Source organism: Mauremys reevesii, linkage group 2 (genome assembly GCF_016161935.1).
Source record: "Mauremys reevesii isolate NIE-2019 linkage group 2, ASM1616193v1, whole genome shotgun sequence".
Classification (NCBI taxonomy): domain Eukaryota; kingdom Metazoa; phylum Chordata; order Testudines; family Geoemydidae; genus Mauremys; species Mauremys reevesii.
Genome location: NC_052624.1, coordinates 6620467 through 6638671, shown reverse-complemented (window position 1 = coordinate 6638671; position 18205 = coordinate 6620467). Strand labels below are relative to the sequence as shown.

At 47.5% G+C, this 18205-nt stretch overlaps 1 protein-coding gene across 4 annotated transcripts; it reads left to right on the top strand.

Annotated features, from left to right (window-relative positions):
* Window positions 1-12: 12 nt before the first annotated feature.
* On the top strand, window positions 13-16409 carry JMJD4 (jumonji domain containing 4). Of its 4 annotated transcripts, XM_039523317.1 has the most exons (8): window positions 13-149; window positions 1171-1466; window positions 1738-1862; window positions 2949-3114; window positions 5318-5443; window positions 10979-11246; window positions 13087-13233; window positions 15248-16409. In XM_039523317.1, the coding sequence occupies exons 2-8, from the start codon at window positions 1387-1389 to the stop codon at window positions 15557-15559; spliced, it is 1224 nt and encodes a 407-aa protein (XP_039379251.1). In that variant the 5' UTR covers window positions 13-149; window positions 1171-1386; the 3' UTR covers window positions 15560-16409. The 4 variants fall into 4 exon arrangements, with proteins under 4 accessions (XP_039379251.1, XP_039379248.1, XP_039379250.1 ...); XM_039523314.1 differs by having other exon boundaries at window positions 1171-1862; XM_039523316.1 differs by having other exon boundaries at window positions 69-149; window positions 1120-1862.
* The last annotated feature ends 1796 nt before the right edge of the window (window positions 16410-18205 follow it).

The window sequence follows — 18205 nt, the reverse complement described above, 5'->3', positions numbered from 1 at the left end:
CTCCGGGTTCCGGCCTTCCCGGGACCCGCGCGCCAGGCGCAGGCGCAACCCGGGTTCCCCCTCCTCGCCTTCCCCGCGCCCGCACCTAGCGAGCCGGGTCACAGGGGGTGTGTGTCGCCATAATGCGTCCGGGTAGCGGCGAGCCCACGGTGCGTGACCGCTCGGTCCCCTCACCCCCCCTCCCCCAAAGCTGGGATGCTGCGTCCCCCTTCCCGGGTCTCCTCACCCCCCCATAGCGGGGAACCCGCCCCCCAGCCCGGGGGCCCTTCATCCCCCCTATAGCGGGGAACCCGCCCCCCATCCCGGGGGCCCTTCATCCCCCCTATAGCGGGGAACCCGCCCCCCATCCCGGGGCCCTTCATCCCCCCTATAGCGGGGAACCCGGACCCCCATTCTGGGGCCCCTCACCCCCCCAAAATGGGATGCCGCCTCCCCCTTCCCGAGGCCCTTCACACACACACCCCATGGCGGGGAACCCGCCCCCAATCCCGGGGCCCTTCACCCCCCATAGCGGGGAACCTGGGGCCCCTCACCCCCCTCCATAGCTGGGATGCCGCATCTCCGATCCCGGAGGCCCTTGCCCCCCCCTCCCCCGGCGGGGAGCCCGAAGCCCCTCCAACTTTCCCCATAGCAGGAGCCCAGATTCCCCCTCCTCTCCAGAGGCCCTCAGCCCCTGCCCCTGATAGCAGAGGCCTGGACCCTGATCCTCTCCTGGGGCCCCCACTTCCTGTCTGCCGGGGTCTCTCTCAGGGTGGGGCTTAGGGGTGAGTTTCAGGCTCTCAGGTTTCCCTTTAGATGCTGGGATTAAGGGGAGTTTGGGGATATGGGGAGGTGCCTTCCCTGCCCTGTCATCTGTCTCATTTCCCCAGGCATTGCTGCTATCACTCCCTATTCCCTCTCAACTACCTCATTATTTTTTAATGATTGGGAGCTGCCTGTCCATTTGCAGCAGACAGAGCGGTGCAGGAATAAATGCAGGAGCCCAGCTTGATTCCTGCAGGGTCTAACCTTATAAAACTATCCTATTTAGTGTTTTCTTTACAGTCTGATAATCTTAGAATTGGACACATTTTATTTATTTGTTTGCTTGCTTGCAAAAGAAGCTCTTTTTATTCACAGATCTGGGGAGAGAACCCCACTGAAATGAACATATCTGCTGTTTATTTCTAGAAACAGGCAAACGGCCCTTCTCTTCTGTGACCCATTGAGAATGCCAAGCAAAAGCATGGGAATAATTTAATATGAACATGTAACTAGACTATCTACCATTGACGTGAAAGACCTCCAAGAATAGAGGCTTTGGTTACTGTGATTTGTTTGTAACGTAGCCATTCGATCAAGGTGCATTGAAAGATGAAGAGCATTGAAGGATATTTCTAGCCCTGTATGGTGAAACACAAATGGGAAGAACAAGGCTTTTCCTGCAAGATTTTATCTATATTTTGGAACTGGACATTTTTTTACTTGTGAGTTAATTTTCATAGATTTGAAAGATCCACTCAGATTCATGTACTGTACAGCTGTTTATTTTAGCCTAACTAAATATTGTCTGATCAGCACCTTCTCCGCTAAGTACCAGGAAAGTTATATAGTCTGAATGGACAGAGCAGCATTTGCCTGCTCCACTGCATTCTTTCATGATTACAGCAGCGCATCTCATGGTGCAGTCTGCCTGCCCCAGGGACATGTTGACTATATTGAAAAGGTAGAATCGTTCAGTTACTCCGATTTTTTCAGGGACTATCTGATTCCCAACCACCCATGTGTTTTCTCAGCTAAATTCACTGAGGGCTGGGGCAGCAGGAGGAATTGGGTGACTCGGGATGGGAAGCCTAACTTTGATTATCTACTGCAGCATTTTGGTAAGTGATTAAGTTTTTAATGTGTTATTTAATATGAATGATAAAAGTAAAAGAGTTTTTAATAACAGGGCTTCTGCTGATGACAACTATCCTCTGAGCCTTAAAGGGATCAGCCTCTCAGTTGATACATTAATTTATAAGAATATATAAAAATGGTGCATCTAGCCCAGTATCCCATCTTCTGAGAGTAGCCGGTGCTAGATGCTTGAGAGGGAATGAACAGAACAAGACAGTTATCAAGTGATCCATCCCCTGTCATCCAGTCCTTGCTTCTGGAAGTCAGAGGTTTAGGGACATCCAGAGGATGGGGCTGCATTCCTTACCATCTTGTCTAACAGCCAGTGATGGACCAATACTCCATGAATTTATCTAATTCCCTTTTGAATCCAGTTTCACAGCATCACCTGGCAATGAGTTCCACAGGTTGGCTGTGTTATGTGAAGAAGTACTTCCTTATGTTTGTTTTAAACTTGCGGCCTATTAATTTCATTGGATGACCCCTGGTTCTTGTGTTATGTGAAGGGGTAAATAACACTTCCCTATTCACAATTTTCTACCCTCATTCGTACCCTTTGCCAAGTTCTAATTTAGTATACAAATAAATCTGAACTCATTTAGGGCTCTATCATGCAAATTTATACTCCTTAACTTTACACACGTGGGTAATCCCAGGCACATGCCAAGTGTTTATAGGATCTATATTGGGTGGATGGAGGAGGAACAGGCTTTGGCTATTCTGGAAATCTAAGTCTCTCTTTATGCTGAGAGAGATTCAGAGTTTTGGCTACAGCCCATATCCCATTCCCAACGCACTTTGCTTTGATGCAGTTTGAGTGGTGTCATTGCTGCATGCCTCATTCAGTTAACACTTCCATAAATCATGCTATGAATAATGTTGATCTAAGGTTTAGTGAAGGTATCAGGAAAGCGAAACTGGCTAGAGACCATGTTTTCATAAGTGTGTGTACAGCACCTAGCACAATGGGGCCCAGATACTAGATGCTAACATACTATAAATATGGAAGGATTACAGTTTTGGCACCAGTTATTCTGCTTCCCAATTGGCTCAAAAAGTTTATATTTCAGGGAAGGCTGTAGTACCTGTTGCCAACTGTGATGTCAAGGAATACAATTCTAATCCAAAGGAACAGATCCCTCTCAAGGAGTACATAAGTTATTGGAAAGAATACATTAAAAAAAACTACCATTCACCCCGGGGGTGCCTCTACCTCAAAGATTGGCACTTGTACAGGTAAGAGAGCACTTTGGAATCCTCAGCATGCTGTAATACAGCAGTGAACTGCTGCTAAGCCGTGACACTGATCTTTCGTTACCTGATGGTTTCACTGAAGGCACCTATCCACTGAAATACTTTTCTTGCACTGTACTGATCTAAATGTGCCCCACACCAAACAGTTCTTAAACATTTTCATAGTGTTGGCTCCAGGGGTGAAAGTAACTTAAGGGACTTACCAGTACACAGGGAGGCCAGGGTACTGAGCAAGGTGTGTGTGGGGGGGGAGGGGTCGGGGGGGGGTGTCTCAACCAAAAGGGGCAAGGCCACAGGCGGAAGGGGTGGGGCTGAGCCAGACTCCCCTAGCCAGCCCTTCAGCATGGCATGGGAGCGATTTAAAGAGCCCGGGGCTCCCAGACGCTGCTGCTAGCGCTACCCTGGGGCTCTGGCGGTGATTAGCGGTGGCCGGGAACCCCAGGGCTCTGGCGGTGATTTAGAGGACCAAGGGGCTCTGGCCGCTGCCGGGAGCCCCGGGACCTTTTAAATTGCTGGGCCCCCGGGAAGCTGCCCCTTTTGGCCCCACTGCTGGTGTGGTCGGCTGTGTACCAGCTCTTATCGATATACCGGTCCTGCCCACTTACTTTCACCTCTGGTTGGCTTTTGCTTTGGCCTTTGGTTAGTAAGGTAAAAATCTTAGCATTTTTAATTGTGTTTAATGCAATAATTACTCTTTCCTTTTTTAAATCAAAGTAAATCATGAGGACTTTTTGCTCTTCATTTAATCTTCCCCTCCCATCTGCTCTGTTCCTATCTCCTCATGCACAAGTTTCCCTGCTCTTTCTCTGCCCTGTGCATGCTGGCTGGATGCATCCTCCCCTTCTTGTCCTGCCCAGCCGTCTAGTGCTTCTCTCCCTCTGCTCTTGCGTCCCATCTTCCTTGAATGGCTGCTGCTCGTGGCTGGCAGCTCTGCTGCTGATTCAAGTTTGCTACGAGTGAGTTCTGATTCTCCGCCGGTGTGGCAGTGACTTCTCACAGAGGCATCTAGACAGCGCCCTCTTTGCATATGTCTGTTTGTTCAGACATCTGGACGTTACTTTGCCATGGAGCATCTGGATGCCTGTAGAAGCAGCTGGACAGGGGCGGCTCTAGGTATTTTGCCGCCCCAAGCACGGCAGGCAGGCTGCCTTCGGCGGCTTGCTTGCGGGAGGTCCCCAGTCCCGTGAATTCGGAGGCAGCTTGCAGGAGGTCCGCCGAAGCCGCGGGACCAGCAGACCCTCTGCAGACATGCCGCCAAAGGCAACCTGCCTGCCGCCTTCGCGGCGTCCGGCAGAGCGCCCCCTGCAGCCTGCCGCCCCAGGCACGCGCTTGGCGTGCTGGTGCCTGGAGCCGCCCCTGCAGCTGGAAATGAGGCGGCTCATAATATCGCCCAGACCTCACACCGCAGTTGGAGAACCACTGCCAAACGCCATTGAAAAGCCTACGATCCAGCTTTGGCTTTTTTGAATGTGTTAACCAAGTGGGACGACTGACTAGTTGCACAGATTTCTTACTGGAGTGGAGATGTGTTTACTAAGAGGAATTTAGTTAACTCTCACAACTCTCCTGTGAGGTAGGAAAACACAGTTGCACCCATTTTGCAGCACCTAAGGCTAGATTGCATGAGGGGGACTTAAGCATAACTGCCCCTTTAGATGCCTACGTCCAACATTTAGATGCTGTTGGCATTCACAAAATCACTGCTGAGCTGTTACCTAACCCTGTAGGTGCCTAAAGTCCATAGGTTCCCTGAGATCCCACTCTACTCCGCATTTCCTGCTGGCTAGCTTATGTGGCTCCTTGCTCAGCATGCCGACTTTGAAAATCCCTTTTTTGGGTGCCTGACTCTTCCCAGGCATTGTATAGGGCTCCTGGACACCTGACGCAGGGTTGTGAATTCCACCAGGCGGCCTAAAAGTCGGGTGTTGCAAAGCCTTGTGAATCTAGCTCCAGGAGGGTTGGACTAGATGAGGGGGTTGGACTAGATGACCTCCTGAGGTCCCTTCCAACCCTGATATTCTATGATTCTGAGTTGCTTGTAGCGGATGACATAGCAAGACAGTAATGGCCTCAATGAGACACTGCTCCAGCCACCTGACCAGTCTCTGCTGCTGAGCTTTGGGAAACCAAGATGATGAATGTTTCTTTTCCCTGAAGCATTTTTGCAATACTTTGTCTTTTTAAGGGCTTTCCCAGAGCAAGATGTTTATACAACCCCCATCTATTTCACTTCTGACTGGCTGAATGAATACTGGGATGCCATAGGTCTGGATGATTATCGATTTGTCTACATGGGACCTAAGGGTTCATGGTAAAGTAACTTTGATTTTTTTTAAAATTCCGATGCACTGTTTTAAATAATTATTAGCATTACAGTAGTACTCCAAGCGGTGAGTTGTGACCAGGAGCCACACAAGTATAACATAAGGCAGCCCTTTTCCCCCAAGGCACATGCAGCCTAAATAGGGACAACGTGTGACTGACAGGTATAGATCACAACAGGGGATGGGGGTGAGAGAAGGCGGCAGTGGGGACGGTCAGAGGAATACTAAGGCTGCACGTATTACCTAAGTGTACAGTAAATGTGGCGAGATGACATTGCTTGATGGCACCGTTCTGTCCAGCATCTCTCGCAATGACTCTAGTCATAAAACCCACAGAGTGAGCTGGGAAAGGGGAGCAGCCGGGCCAATACAGGTCCCCATCCTGCATCCTTAACAGGAAGAATCTGGGGAGATTTGCCTGAGTGTGGGCTGCGGAATCTGATCTAAAGATTGCAACCAAGGCTAGTAAGGGATATACAGAGGTTAGAACTAGTCACTCACATTAGGTTCTCTGGCTCAGTGTATCCAGGGAGAAGAAAACAGGAGGGAGAAGTTGGGAGTATTACTTAGAACTTGGACGTGACTGTGGTTGTATAGCACCTATCACAATGGGGTGCTGTTCCATGACTGGGGGTTCTAGGCACGACAGTAATACAAACAATTAATAATAATTGAACTCACTATTAATGAAAGCACAGTGTATAAGCATCACTGGAACTCCTTTATTTAGAGTACAGTACTGAAGGAATTCTTCAAACCTGCAGTGCCAGTTGCAGCCTCACGGGGGTGCTGACTAGTTAAGTGAGCACTTCTCAGATGGAAATCACTAAGGCCTGGTCTACACTAGTCTGTTATTTCAGAATTAGCCGAGTTAAGTTGGGGGAAAAAAAAAAGATTCCGTCCACACGACCAAACCAGTTTTTTCGATTTAAAGGGCTCTTTAATCTGATTCCTGTACTCCAACCGGCAAGTGGAGTAGGGCTTAAATCGCGATCGCAATCCTGGGTTAAAGGTATTGTGGACACAATTTGACGTTATTGGCCTCCAGGAGCTATCCCAGAATGCTCCCTTGTGACTGCTCTGGACAACACTCTCAACTCCGATGCCCTAGCCAGGTGGGCAGGAAAAGCCCCGGGAACTTTTGAATTTCATTTCCTGTTTGGTCACCATCAGCACAGTCCACCATCACAGGCGACCATGCAGAGTCCACCATCACAGGAGATCACGCAGTCCCGGATTCGCAGACGAGTTCCAGCATGATCCGAACAGGAGGTACTGAATCTCATTGTATATTGAGGAGACGAGTCTGTTATGGCAGAACTACGTTCCAAAAAAAGGAATGCAAATACGTACGCTAAAGTCTCCAGGGCCATGATGGAAAGAGGCTACTCCAGGGACACAGAGCAGTGTCATACAAAAATCCAGGAGCTCAGGCAAGCGTACCAAAAAGCCAGGGAGGCGAATGGCGGTCTGGGTCACAACCCCATACATTCTGCTTCTACCGTGAGCTGCATGCAGTTATGGGGGGTGACGCCACCACTACCCCACCACTGTCCGTGGACATCTGCAAGGGGGGAGTTGCACAGAGCGAGGAGGAAGAGTCATTGGAGGACGAAGAGGAGGAGGACAACAGTGCACAGGCGGCAAGTGGGGAATCCGCTTTCCCCCCCTAGCCAGGAACTATTCTTAACGCTGGATCCAATAGCCTCCCCCCACTCCAAAGGCGGGCTCCCACACCATGACCCTGGAGAAAATACTTCTGGTGAGTGAGAGCCTGATCTGAGCCACGCGGCGGGGGGCAGGAGGGAAACCCAGCCGTGCTGGGCTGTTCGCATTTAGTTTAAAGGGCTCATCTCTGCTCAGAGCCTCGCCAGCCACGCGGGGTGGGGGTGGGTGGGTGGATGGATGGACGCGATCATCCCAGAGAGCCCACAGGCCCTCCTTTTATCTGGCAAACCCACCAGGCATTGCTTGCTGTGGGAAAGGGGGCCGAGCAGTTTGAAAGTATTGAAATGAATGTAGAAGAAGCAGAACTCTGCGTGTCCCTAGGCTGCCTGCAAGCTGAATTCTGTTGCCCGGCCATGTGTGATGGCTCACTCACACCAAAGTGTCCCCTTTGGTCTCTGAAATGTATCTTTTAAAATACTACCCTCCCTTTTTCTCCTCCTGCAGGTGCAAATGTTTCAACGCAGCCCCTATCTAGTCCGTCCCAGAGGCTGGTCCAGATTAGAAGGCGGAAAAAACGAACTTGGGACGACATGTTCGCCGAGCTAATGCAGTCCTCCCGCACTGATAGGGCCCGCTGAATGAGTGGAGGCAAACAATTGCGGAGTCCCGTAAAGCATTACGGGAACAGGAAGAGAGGAGGGACGCGCACAATGAGAGCAGGCAGGACGCTATGGTCAAGCTCATGGGGGAGCAAACTGACATGCTCCGCTGTATGGTGGATCTAATGCGGGAAAGGCAGCAAGGCCACAGACTGCTGCTGCAACCCCTATATAACCACCCTTCCTCCTCCCCAAGTTCCATAGCCTCCTCACCCAGATGCCCAAGAACACGAGGAGGGGAGGCGATGGGGACCCATACACTCAACCCCAGAGGATCGCCCAAGCAGCAGAAGGCCGGCATATGCGAACTTTTGATTTGGTTTCTCAACTTGTCCTTCTCTCCTTCTCCACCCCCCTAACCCAATCCCCCCTCCCCCAGTCTGCCTTCGGGTTTCTCTCAGTGTGTTGTGCAACAAATAATAAAGAACAGTTTTAAAACAATTTTGACTTTATTTCCTTTCATATATATAGGGGGCAGGTAACTTCAAGAGAAACAAATACAATTGTCACACTGTACCCTGGCCAGCCATGAAACTGGCTTTCAAAGTTTCTCTGATGTGCAGTGTGCCCTGCTGCGCTCTTCTAATCTCCCTGTTGTGTGGCTGTGCGAAATTGGCCGCCAGGCGCGTTGCCTCAACCTCCCACCCCGCCATAAATGTCTCCCCCTTACTCTCTCAGATATTGTGGAGCACACAACAAGCAGCAATTACAATTGGAATATGGTTGTGCTGAGATCTAACCGAGTCAGTAAACTTTCAAATGTCCAAAAGCACATTCTACCACCATTCTGCACTTGCTCAGCCTATAGTTAAACTGCTCCTTACTACTGTCTAGGGTGCCTGTGTACGGCTTCATGAGCCATGGCATTAAGGGATAGGCTGGGTCCCCAAGGATAACTATAGGCATTTCAACATCCCCAACAGTAATTTTCTGGTCTGGGAAGTAAGTCCCTTCCTGCAGCTGTTCAAACAGACCAGAGTTCCTGATTCACCTTTCCCGGCCATCCCACGTTGATGTCACTGAAACATCCCTTGTGATCCACCAGTGCTTGCAGCACCATGGAAAAGTACCCCTTGCGGTTTATGTACTGGCTGCCCTGGTGTGCCGGGATATGCGTTCCGTCTACATTAAAGCCATCCACAATAGTCTGCACATTTCCCAAAGTCACTACCCTTGATAGCATCTGGTCAGTGACTGCGTTGGCTACTTGCAGCACTGCAGCCCCCCACAGTAGATTTGCCCACTCCAAACTGATTCCCGACTGACCGGTAGCTGTCGGGCGTTGCAAACTTCCATAGTGATATGGCCACTTGCTTCTCAACTGTGAGGGCTGCTCTCATTTTGGTGTCTTTGCGCTTCAGGGCAGGGGACAGCAAGTCACAAAGTTCCATGAAAGTGGCCCTACGCATACAAAAGTTTTGCAGCCACTGGGAATCATCCCAGACCTGCAACACTGTGTGGTCCCACCAGTCTGTGCTTGTTTCCCGGGCGCAGAATCGGCGTTCCACGGCATGAACCTGGCCCGATGCCACCATGATCTCCCAATCGCCACATGCCATGCTTCTAGGAACGTCTGTGTCCATGTCCTCATCAGTATAGTAATCGCACTGCTGTCGCTTCCTCGCCCGGTTTTGCAGGTACTGCACATACTGCTGGATAATGCGCGAGGTATTTACAATGGTCAAAACTGCAGCGGAGATCTAAGCAGGCTCCATGATTGCCGCGCTATGGCGCCTGCACGGGTAATCCTGGAAAAAGGGCGCGAAACGTAGGAGACCTGTTTGGTTCAAGATGGCCGATAAAAGGCGGTAAATGGTTGTCTTCTGTAGCTTCCACGGAGTCGGGAAGCTCGCTAGAGATGAAAGAGCGGGAGAGCAGAGTTTGTGGCAGAAGCATGAGCAGAGTTTGCAGCGGAAGCTGTGCGGCTCAGGTCACGATGGCCGAAAAACGGTGGGGAATTGTTGGCGTCGGTAGCATCCACGGGAGCCCAGGACTGACAACATGGAAAAAGCGGCAGAAGCTGTGCAGCTCAGTTCATGATGGCCGAAAAACGGCGGGGAATTGTTGGCATCTGTAGCATCCACGGGAGCCCAGGACTGACAACGTGGAAAAAGCGGCGGAAGCTGTGCGGCTCAGTTCATGATGGCTGAAAAACGGCGGGGAATTGTTGCCATCTGTAGCTTCAACGTGAGCCCAGGGCAGACAACATGGAAAAATTAGCTAGTGATGCAAGAGCGGGAGAGCAGAGTTTGTGGCGGAAGCTGTGCTGCTCGGTTCACGGTAACTGAAAAAAGGCGGGAAATGGTTAGATAAAAGAGTAGATAGAAAGACGAGGGGACATGCAAGGTGGATTCATAGTACCAGGAGATAGGCGGTGCACCATACTGCACCATCTGCTGGCAGTATGGCGTCTGCTGTAGCTTTCACGGAGGAAGGCGCAAGTGACAGCACACACCCAGAAACAATCGCAAGAATGTGTTTGCCCCATCATGCACTGGGAGCTTAACCCACAATTCCAATGGGCGGCAGGGACTGCGGGAACTGTGGGATAGCTTCCCACAGTGCACTGCTCCGACATTCGATGCTAGCCTCGGTACTGTGGATGCACTCCGCCGAATTCATGCGCTTTAGTGGGGACACACAACACCGAATGTATAAAATCGCTTCCAAAAATTCGAATAGAATAAGTTTGAATTAATTTCGTACTGTAGACGTACCCTTAAGATTCAGAGCCACAAAGGTTTTTAGGCTCCTAACTTCCATTGAAATCAGTGGGAGTCTTTGTGGATCTGGGCCTGAGTCTAAAATGTTGCCATTCGGTGGCGATAAACCTGCCCTTTCAGTCTTAGCTTCAGCCCAAACTGCAGAATCTGCTGCCTTTGAAGTGTGAGGTTCAAACTGAAAACTGATACTTTAGCAGAGAAAAGTGTGACAAGGGGGCGTTGCTGACCTGCTCTCCCCCTCCCCCCAGTTTATTAATAGGGTGCTTTCTTGGCCCTTAACTCATGACAATTGAAAACAGACCGACAGGGCCACACTCTCGCTTCAGCTATGCCTGCACAGCTCAAATTGATTTGTGTGGAAATATCCGAAGCCAGACTATGCCCACAGGCTTAACTTTACTTGTTTTGTGCTCGTTTGCATCGTATTTGCCTTTTGCGTCACATATGCTTAAACCTTTGACTTGGCCCGTAGGACTCCTTTTCACGCCGACGTCTTCCGCTCCTACAGCTGGTCTGCCAATATCTGCGGGAAAAAGAAATGGCTGCTCTATCCCCCCCGGCAGGAGGAGTACCTTCGAGATCGCCATGGTAACTTGCCCTTCGATGTCACTGCGCCTGGTCTGCAGGACAGCAGCATCTACCCACGCTATGCCCAAAGCTGCCCCCCCGTTGAAATCATCCAGGAAGCAGGGGAGATAGTCTTCATCCCTAGTGGATGGCACCATCAGGTGTACAACCTGGTAAGATAATTGACAACTTAGATTTATATCAGTTAACTTCCTGAGAACCATCTGAAGAGTTGCCCTAACTAGCCAAGCCGCCTCTTTGCGAGTGACAGTTGCGATCTATGGGAAATACACTCTCAGAACAGCAGCGTATGACCCCAAGTGTTATAGGATTAGCCTTATACCCGAAGCAGCTGGTCTGCTGAAAAGTGACTCGTGTAACACTAACAGCAAGGGATTCCAACCTAAACAGACCAATTTCTAGATGTAGATCATCAATATTCTTACACACTAGAAGCAAGAGGAAGACCAAGGACAGGGTGGGCCCATTACTGAATGAGGAGGGAAAGACAACAGAAAATGCAGCAGTGGCCGAAGTGTTAAATGCCATTTTTGTTTCAGTTTTCACTAAAAGAATTAGCAGTGATGGGATAACTAACACATTTCTGTGATTCGTTAGCAGATCAAAAGGTCTTGTGGAAGCAGTAAAGTTCTGCTGAGTCTTTAGCTAATTCTGAAGCAGGAAAGAAACCAGTTTACAATTTCTCACTGGGTTCCCACACTGTCCTGTCACAGGTTGCGTTTCTCAGCCTGGTCACTGCCGGGAAGAAACTCCGAAGTAGGACCCAGGAGGCCTAGTTTGCATTTTGCAAAACCTTGACCTTTGGATTTTGCAAAATCAAGGCATATGGGGTATATTAGATCCCTCTTCTGTTTAATCCACATCACCAAAACTTCAGCAGCTCTCCTAAAAACGTAATTCTGGGTTTGACTCATCTTTAGACATTATAGCTTCTGCTGAGGCAAAACCTGCAAAATATAAGGAGTGATAAGGGAAAGCCAGGCTAAATGTTTGGTAGCAGCAGAGAGAGACAAGGGCCCAGATCCTCAAAGGTGTTGATTTCAATGGAAGTTAGGAGCTTAAATATCTTTGAGGATCTGCATCAAAGTTCATAAGAAGAAGCTTAGATAGGGCTTTAAGAAACCAAGACCCCAATCCTGCACTCAGATCCCTTGTGCCCATGAGGATCCACTTGCAGGAGAGAAGCCCTGGAGGATAGTTTTGAATGGGATCCTGACATAAATTGGGAGGATTTTTTTGTTTTGTTTTTGATAGTGGGGGAAAGTAAGAGTATATCTGTGTGATGTTTGGTTTTAAATGCATTTCACAGTTGGGGGTTTGGTGCACATCAGAATCTATAGGCAAGTGCCTTTGGGGTTAGAGTCAGTTCAGTCATTTCTGTGTTATATGCACTGTCTTTCTGTTTGCACTGAGCAAGATAAAACAATGTCCCAAATGATCAGTCTCTGCGGTAACTATATTGAAGTAACAGCAGGGAGTAACCCTCTCCCATTTTTAGACATAGCAAAAGGTGCTTCTTACCACTTGATCATTTAGAACACTAAGCAAAATAGCTAATTCTCCTCTATATCCTGCACTGGCTGGGAAAGGATTGGATGACATAGGGGGATCTCAAACATCCGCCTTGCACTGCCACATACAGTGTCCCCTTCAATATCAACACTTCAGCTAATTAAAGCCTCTTCATTAAAGGTGTGGGTTGCAGTAGGGCACAGTATTGGTTGTAGATGTGGGCACAACTGCCAAATGTCAGTGAGAAGGACTGAGTATGGGGGAAGCTTAGGAAGCAGGGTTTGATTAGCAAGGGATTTAAAAAGAGGTGGACATTGAAGATAGTTGAGGCCCAGAGAGGCCTTTCCATTCATTGAGGATGAGGGATTTACTCTTTTTGGCACCAACTTTGTGGAAATCAGTAATGGGGTCAGAGACATCACACCACACGCTCTCCTAGGCTAAGATGAATAACCAGTTGGACTCTGTGGTTTCTTCCAGGAGGATACCATTTCCATCAACCACAATTGGGTGAATGGCTGCAACGTGGCTATCATGTGGAGCTTCCTGCAGGATGAATTAGCAGCCGTCCAACGGGAAATCAGCGAATGGAGAGACACTATGGAGGACTGGCACCTACAATGCCAGGTATAACACCTAGTCAGTCAAGTGATGTGAACCCCACTTTCCTTGGGCTACTGTAGCTCCTGTGTAGTGCATTTCAGTGATACTGGGCACCAAACTGATCCGTATTGAGAGGTCATGCTTTATTACAGGCTGGGAAATGAACAGTTCAATTTGTTAGGTGATAGCGAGAGACGTAAGAGAGAACCTATCTCATTGATGCAACACTCAGTGTATGTGCTACTGCTTGTACTTATTTGCTGCCTCAGGCAGGTCCTAAGAACATAAGAACGGCCACACTGGGTCAGACCAAAGGTCCATCTAGCCCAGTATCCTGTCCTCTGACAGTGGCCAATGCCAGGCACCCTAGAGGGAATGAACAGAACAGGGAATCATCAAGTGATCCTTCCCCTATTGCCCATTCCCAGCTTCTGGCAAACAGAGGCTAGGGACACCCTCCCAGCCCATCCTGGCTAATAGCCATTGATGGGCCTGTCCTCCATGAATTTATCTAGTTCTTTTTTGAACTCTGTTAAAGTCTTGGCCTTCACAACATCCGCTGGCAAAGAGTTCTACAGGTTGACTGTGTATTGTGTGAAGAAATACTTCCTTTCATTTGTTTTAAACCTGCTGCCTATTAATTTCATTTGGTGGCCCCTAGTTCTTGTGTTATGAGAAGGCATAAGTAACACTTGCTTATTTACTTTCTCCACACCAGTCATGATTTTATAGACCTCTATCATATCCCCCCTTAGTCATTTCTTTTCCAAGCTCAAAAGTCCCAGTTTTATTAATCTCTCTTCATCTGGAAGCTGTTCCAAACCCCTAATAATTTTTGTCGCCCTTTTCTGAACTTTTTCCAATTCCAATATATCTTTTTTGAGATCAGGTGACCACATCTGCATGCAGGACTCCAGTGTAGATGTACCTTGAGGATTCTGGTACTGATGTGATACAAGTATATTAAATAATAATAATAGGATTGGGATGAAGGTACATTTATATTACTCCTGCTTTTATTTTTTCCTTGTTCCATCTGTGGCAGTACTCTTAGTTCTCCAAAGGCAGGACTTTGCCATTACTTGCACAACCGGCCACACCCTTTGCCTCTCGGTAACGTGATTCCTGGTGTTTGAACCTACATCAACATCTGGTGTCCTACACACTACCCAGGATCGATGGAATTTCCTTCAGCCAAAGGAATACCTTATTTCCATAAAGTTTTATAAGAGAAATATCTTAATGATACCATAATGAAAGATGTGTTATGGGAACAGGGCAGTAAATTGTGATTGTTTTCAAGGTCCATTTTCAGTAAGCAGCAGGTATACAACTGTGAAACCCTGATTGAGCTAGTTGTCTTTTTATATGTTATATGATTCACAAATATTGGGGAAGTTGAAATGTTAATAGAAACTCATTGATTGCCTCGCTAATCTGCAAGTACTAAAGGTTAAAAGCGAGCCTGTGTGTCCCTTGTTTCTAAAATAAAGAGTTCTCAAGCTGTAAAAATAAAACCTTTAATATTCCCTCACTTTCTTGCTGATAATTGAACAATAGGTCTTTGAAGAACAAAGGGCTTCCAGTCTGACTATGATTGTGTAGAATGTGTGACTGAAGAAAATTGGTTTGTTAATCTGCACCCATTAAGTCAATTTCGAGACCTTTCAATTAGTGCTTAAGTTAGCTGTTTGTTTCATAGGAGATGCTGGGTATAGTATTTCCCTGCATGAGATCTCTCTACTGGAAATAGTAAGATCCTGTCTTATTGAGCTGGGGGAACCCCAGCCAGTAGAACTGGTCAGATAAAAGTTTAGTGGAAACTCTGGGGATACTGGGAAGAGTTTTGTTGGGACTAGTGAGATTTCCTGTCAATTAACGTATTTTACTGTAATTAGGCATCAGGAAATAACAAACAGGAGTCACACACTGAGAAGAGTTTTCAGCTACTTACTGGTTTGATAAGGCTGCTGCCTTTAACTCTTACTAGTGCAGTAAATAAGGAGTCAACGTTTAATGTGTTTTTTTTTTCCCTTAGGTAATCATGAAATCTTGCACAGGCATAAACTATAAGGAGTTCTACAACTTCCTTAAGGTAATCGCGGAGAACAGGATTTCTGTCTTAAACCACGTTCTAGATGAAGAAGCTTCAGCAAAGAACACTCACAGAGCTGCCACTTCCGCTCTGGGCATGCTCCATGCGGTGTTTGATTTAAAAAGGACTGTGCAAGTGTTAACATCCTTAAATGCTAATGAAGATTTCAAGAAACTGAACCCTAAATCGCTGTCCCCACCGCCAGAGGCATTACTACACCACCTGAAAGCCGCAATAGACACAGCACTGTTATAGATCCATATTTATTCAAGTATTTGTACCTATTACAACATAGCTGCATGTAGACAAATCATAAAAAGTCTCCCTATTTCCCCCCTGTTAGAGTTTAAGCACAATGAGCCTTAATGTGGATGGGGAGGATGCGGATATAGAATCAAGAGAAACAGCATGTTAGGAAACTGAGTACACTACATTAAATTTCCTGTTTATATTGAAACCACTCTAAAAAGAGAAGAAGTCTCCAGCAGAGTCAGAGATTAGATTCATTCCATGTAGTAGAAATGCAAGCAGCTAAACTGACCATAGCAGGAAGAAGTTATGCTTCTGAGAATCAGCCACGGAGGAAATTCAGCCATTGGAGTTGTCCAGAACCAAAAGGATGAACTTTTGAGATGTATCCTCTCAATTCTACACACCAAAGCATCTATAGTTCAGCAAGTTCACCTCTCTGTACTGAGATCACCTAGCGCCTGAACGAAAAGAGTTCTAGAAAGGCAAAAACATGGAAGTCTCTATGGAGCCGTAGACTGTGTGTTAATGAAAGGAAGAGTATTAACACACTAAGAGCAGTGCTGTGTGGTTACATAGCACAACCTAGGAACTTAAGCGTAATACACATTGAAAATGATTGCAAGGGAAGTGGCCTCACAAACATTTTCAGTTAAACTATAAAAAACACTCCCGTTGCTGTTAGGGGTTTGCAGTAAGTCGTCTCCTAAACAGAGGGTGTGAAAAGTTTAATTCTAGCCAATAGTGCTTCTATTAAGATTATAGTTGAAGGTTTTTAAGCACTGAGCTGAAAATCAATCGTTGACCTCTGAGGTGACCAGTACGGGTGACCACTTAAAGTTGCTGTTTTTAATATTGCACATTAAAATGTTTAAAAATGTCAGGGAACGTCTCATTCTTTCAAAGGTTAAACTACCCTTCAGAATTACACCTCTATATAACGCAACCCGATATAACACAAATTTGGATATAACATAGTAAAGCAGTGCTCCGGGGGGAGGGCTGCGTGCTCTGGCTGATCAAAGCAATTTCGATATAACGCAGTAAGATTTTTTGGCTCCCAAGGACAGCATTATATGGGGGTAGAGGTGTAGTATGTTAAACATGTCTTTCATGTGCTATTTAGTAATAGATGTTCCAGACTGCCACCAGGAACCTATACTCAATTATACCATCTTCCATACGAAGCTCTGAACATTTCTGGAAGAATCTGACTTTTCTTTCTTGGATATGAAAGATGACTGGAAATTGCACAGGCTCAAGCAGGGGTTCTGGGAGCCTCTCTTTGGATTGGAAAGTTGCCACTTTTGAGCAATTATGAAAGTAGAACAATTCACAGCTGGCACTGAACAAGTTTTCCTTTCTCATGCAGCTAAGGGCAACTGTTTCTGCCCTCCATACTTCCTTCAGTGGGCCTGAATGGGATCTGTCACGGTGGTAGAATTCCATTGGCTTCAGTGAAGTCATGCCTGATTTACACTAGCGTGAGAGCCAATTTTGGTCCACTAAGTCCTGCAACATACCAATTACTACCTTAGCTACCCAGCATTTCTAGCTCCCATTGAGTGCAGTGGGAGCTGAGCATCCACTGCCTCTATGATCCAAGCCATATATTTGCCAAGTACCTTGGGAAGTAATGCTTCATCAGGAGCACTGATCCTCCCTCCTACAGTCTTTACCTTTGGCTATGTTGTTGTTCTGTTCTATACAAGTTCTTATACCACACTCACAGTAGCATGCAATAAGCAACATGACTAAACCCAGCTAGATTCATTTGCTACGGCTCAGATGTGTATTTACAATGTGGATTTTCTTCACCATGCCTGTGGGAATTAAGCATTCCAGGGAAGACTGTCCCCACTAGGACTTGTCAGCTGAGCACACAGGGCTGTTCTAACCACCAGAACCACAAATTCACCCCCGAGGTCTCTGCTGGCTCCTGCCACGGTGATGCTTTCTCAGCATGCCCAGGCCAGTGAGTCATCTTGTTATCTTCATGCCTCCAGAGAGGAAGGAAGCTTTGTTGGTGCTTAATTGGGTGTTAGCTGTGTGACACCACCAGTTTGTGAGGCACGCAAACTATCTCTTGAGGCCTATGCCAGCCCTCACTTTGCTTTGCAGCTTAACAGGTGCAGCCTAGTCCCAGTGAAGCAGGCCCTGTCACCAGCTGTTCACAGAAATACCCGAGTTGCTGCACCCAAGGAGACAGCATGTACACTAGCTTGGTTGATTCAACTGAGGATCAGCTGTATAAACACACCAGCACTGACCTGTTTACTGTGCAAACACGTTTATCAAAGGCAACGAGTTGATTGTAAGTTGATGGAAACAGGTTACTAAACTAAATCAACACATGCATTCTAGAGACTAAACTTAACCATCTGCTGAAACAGTCTATTCTTGCCTTGCAAGGTTTCCAACCCAGAAATATAATCGTACTTCCTGACATGCAGGATAAAGAGGTGTCTTTGTATCTTCCCCTTATGGTCCCCAATGTCAGTTTGTTCCCACAGTCAAGATGGCACCCTATGCTTTATTTCCTGGTGTGCTGACTTCACACCTTCCTGTTGAGTTTTATATGCAAACAGGGCTTCCAGTGTGTTGGCTCACAATGCTTAGTTCACCTGTTTGCCACGGTTCATAGGGCAATAT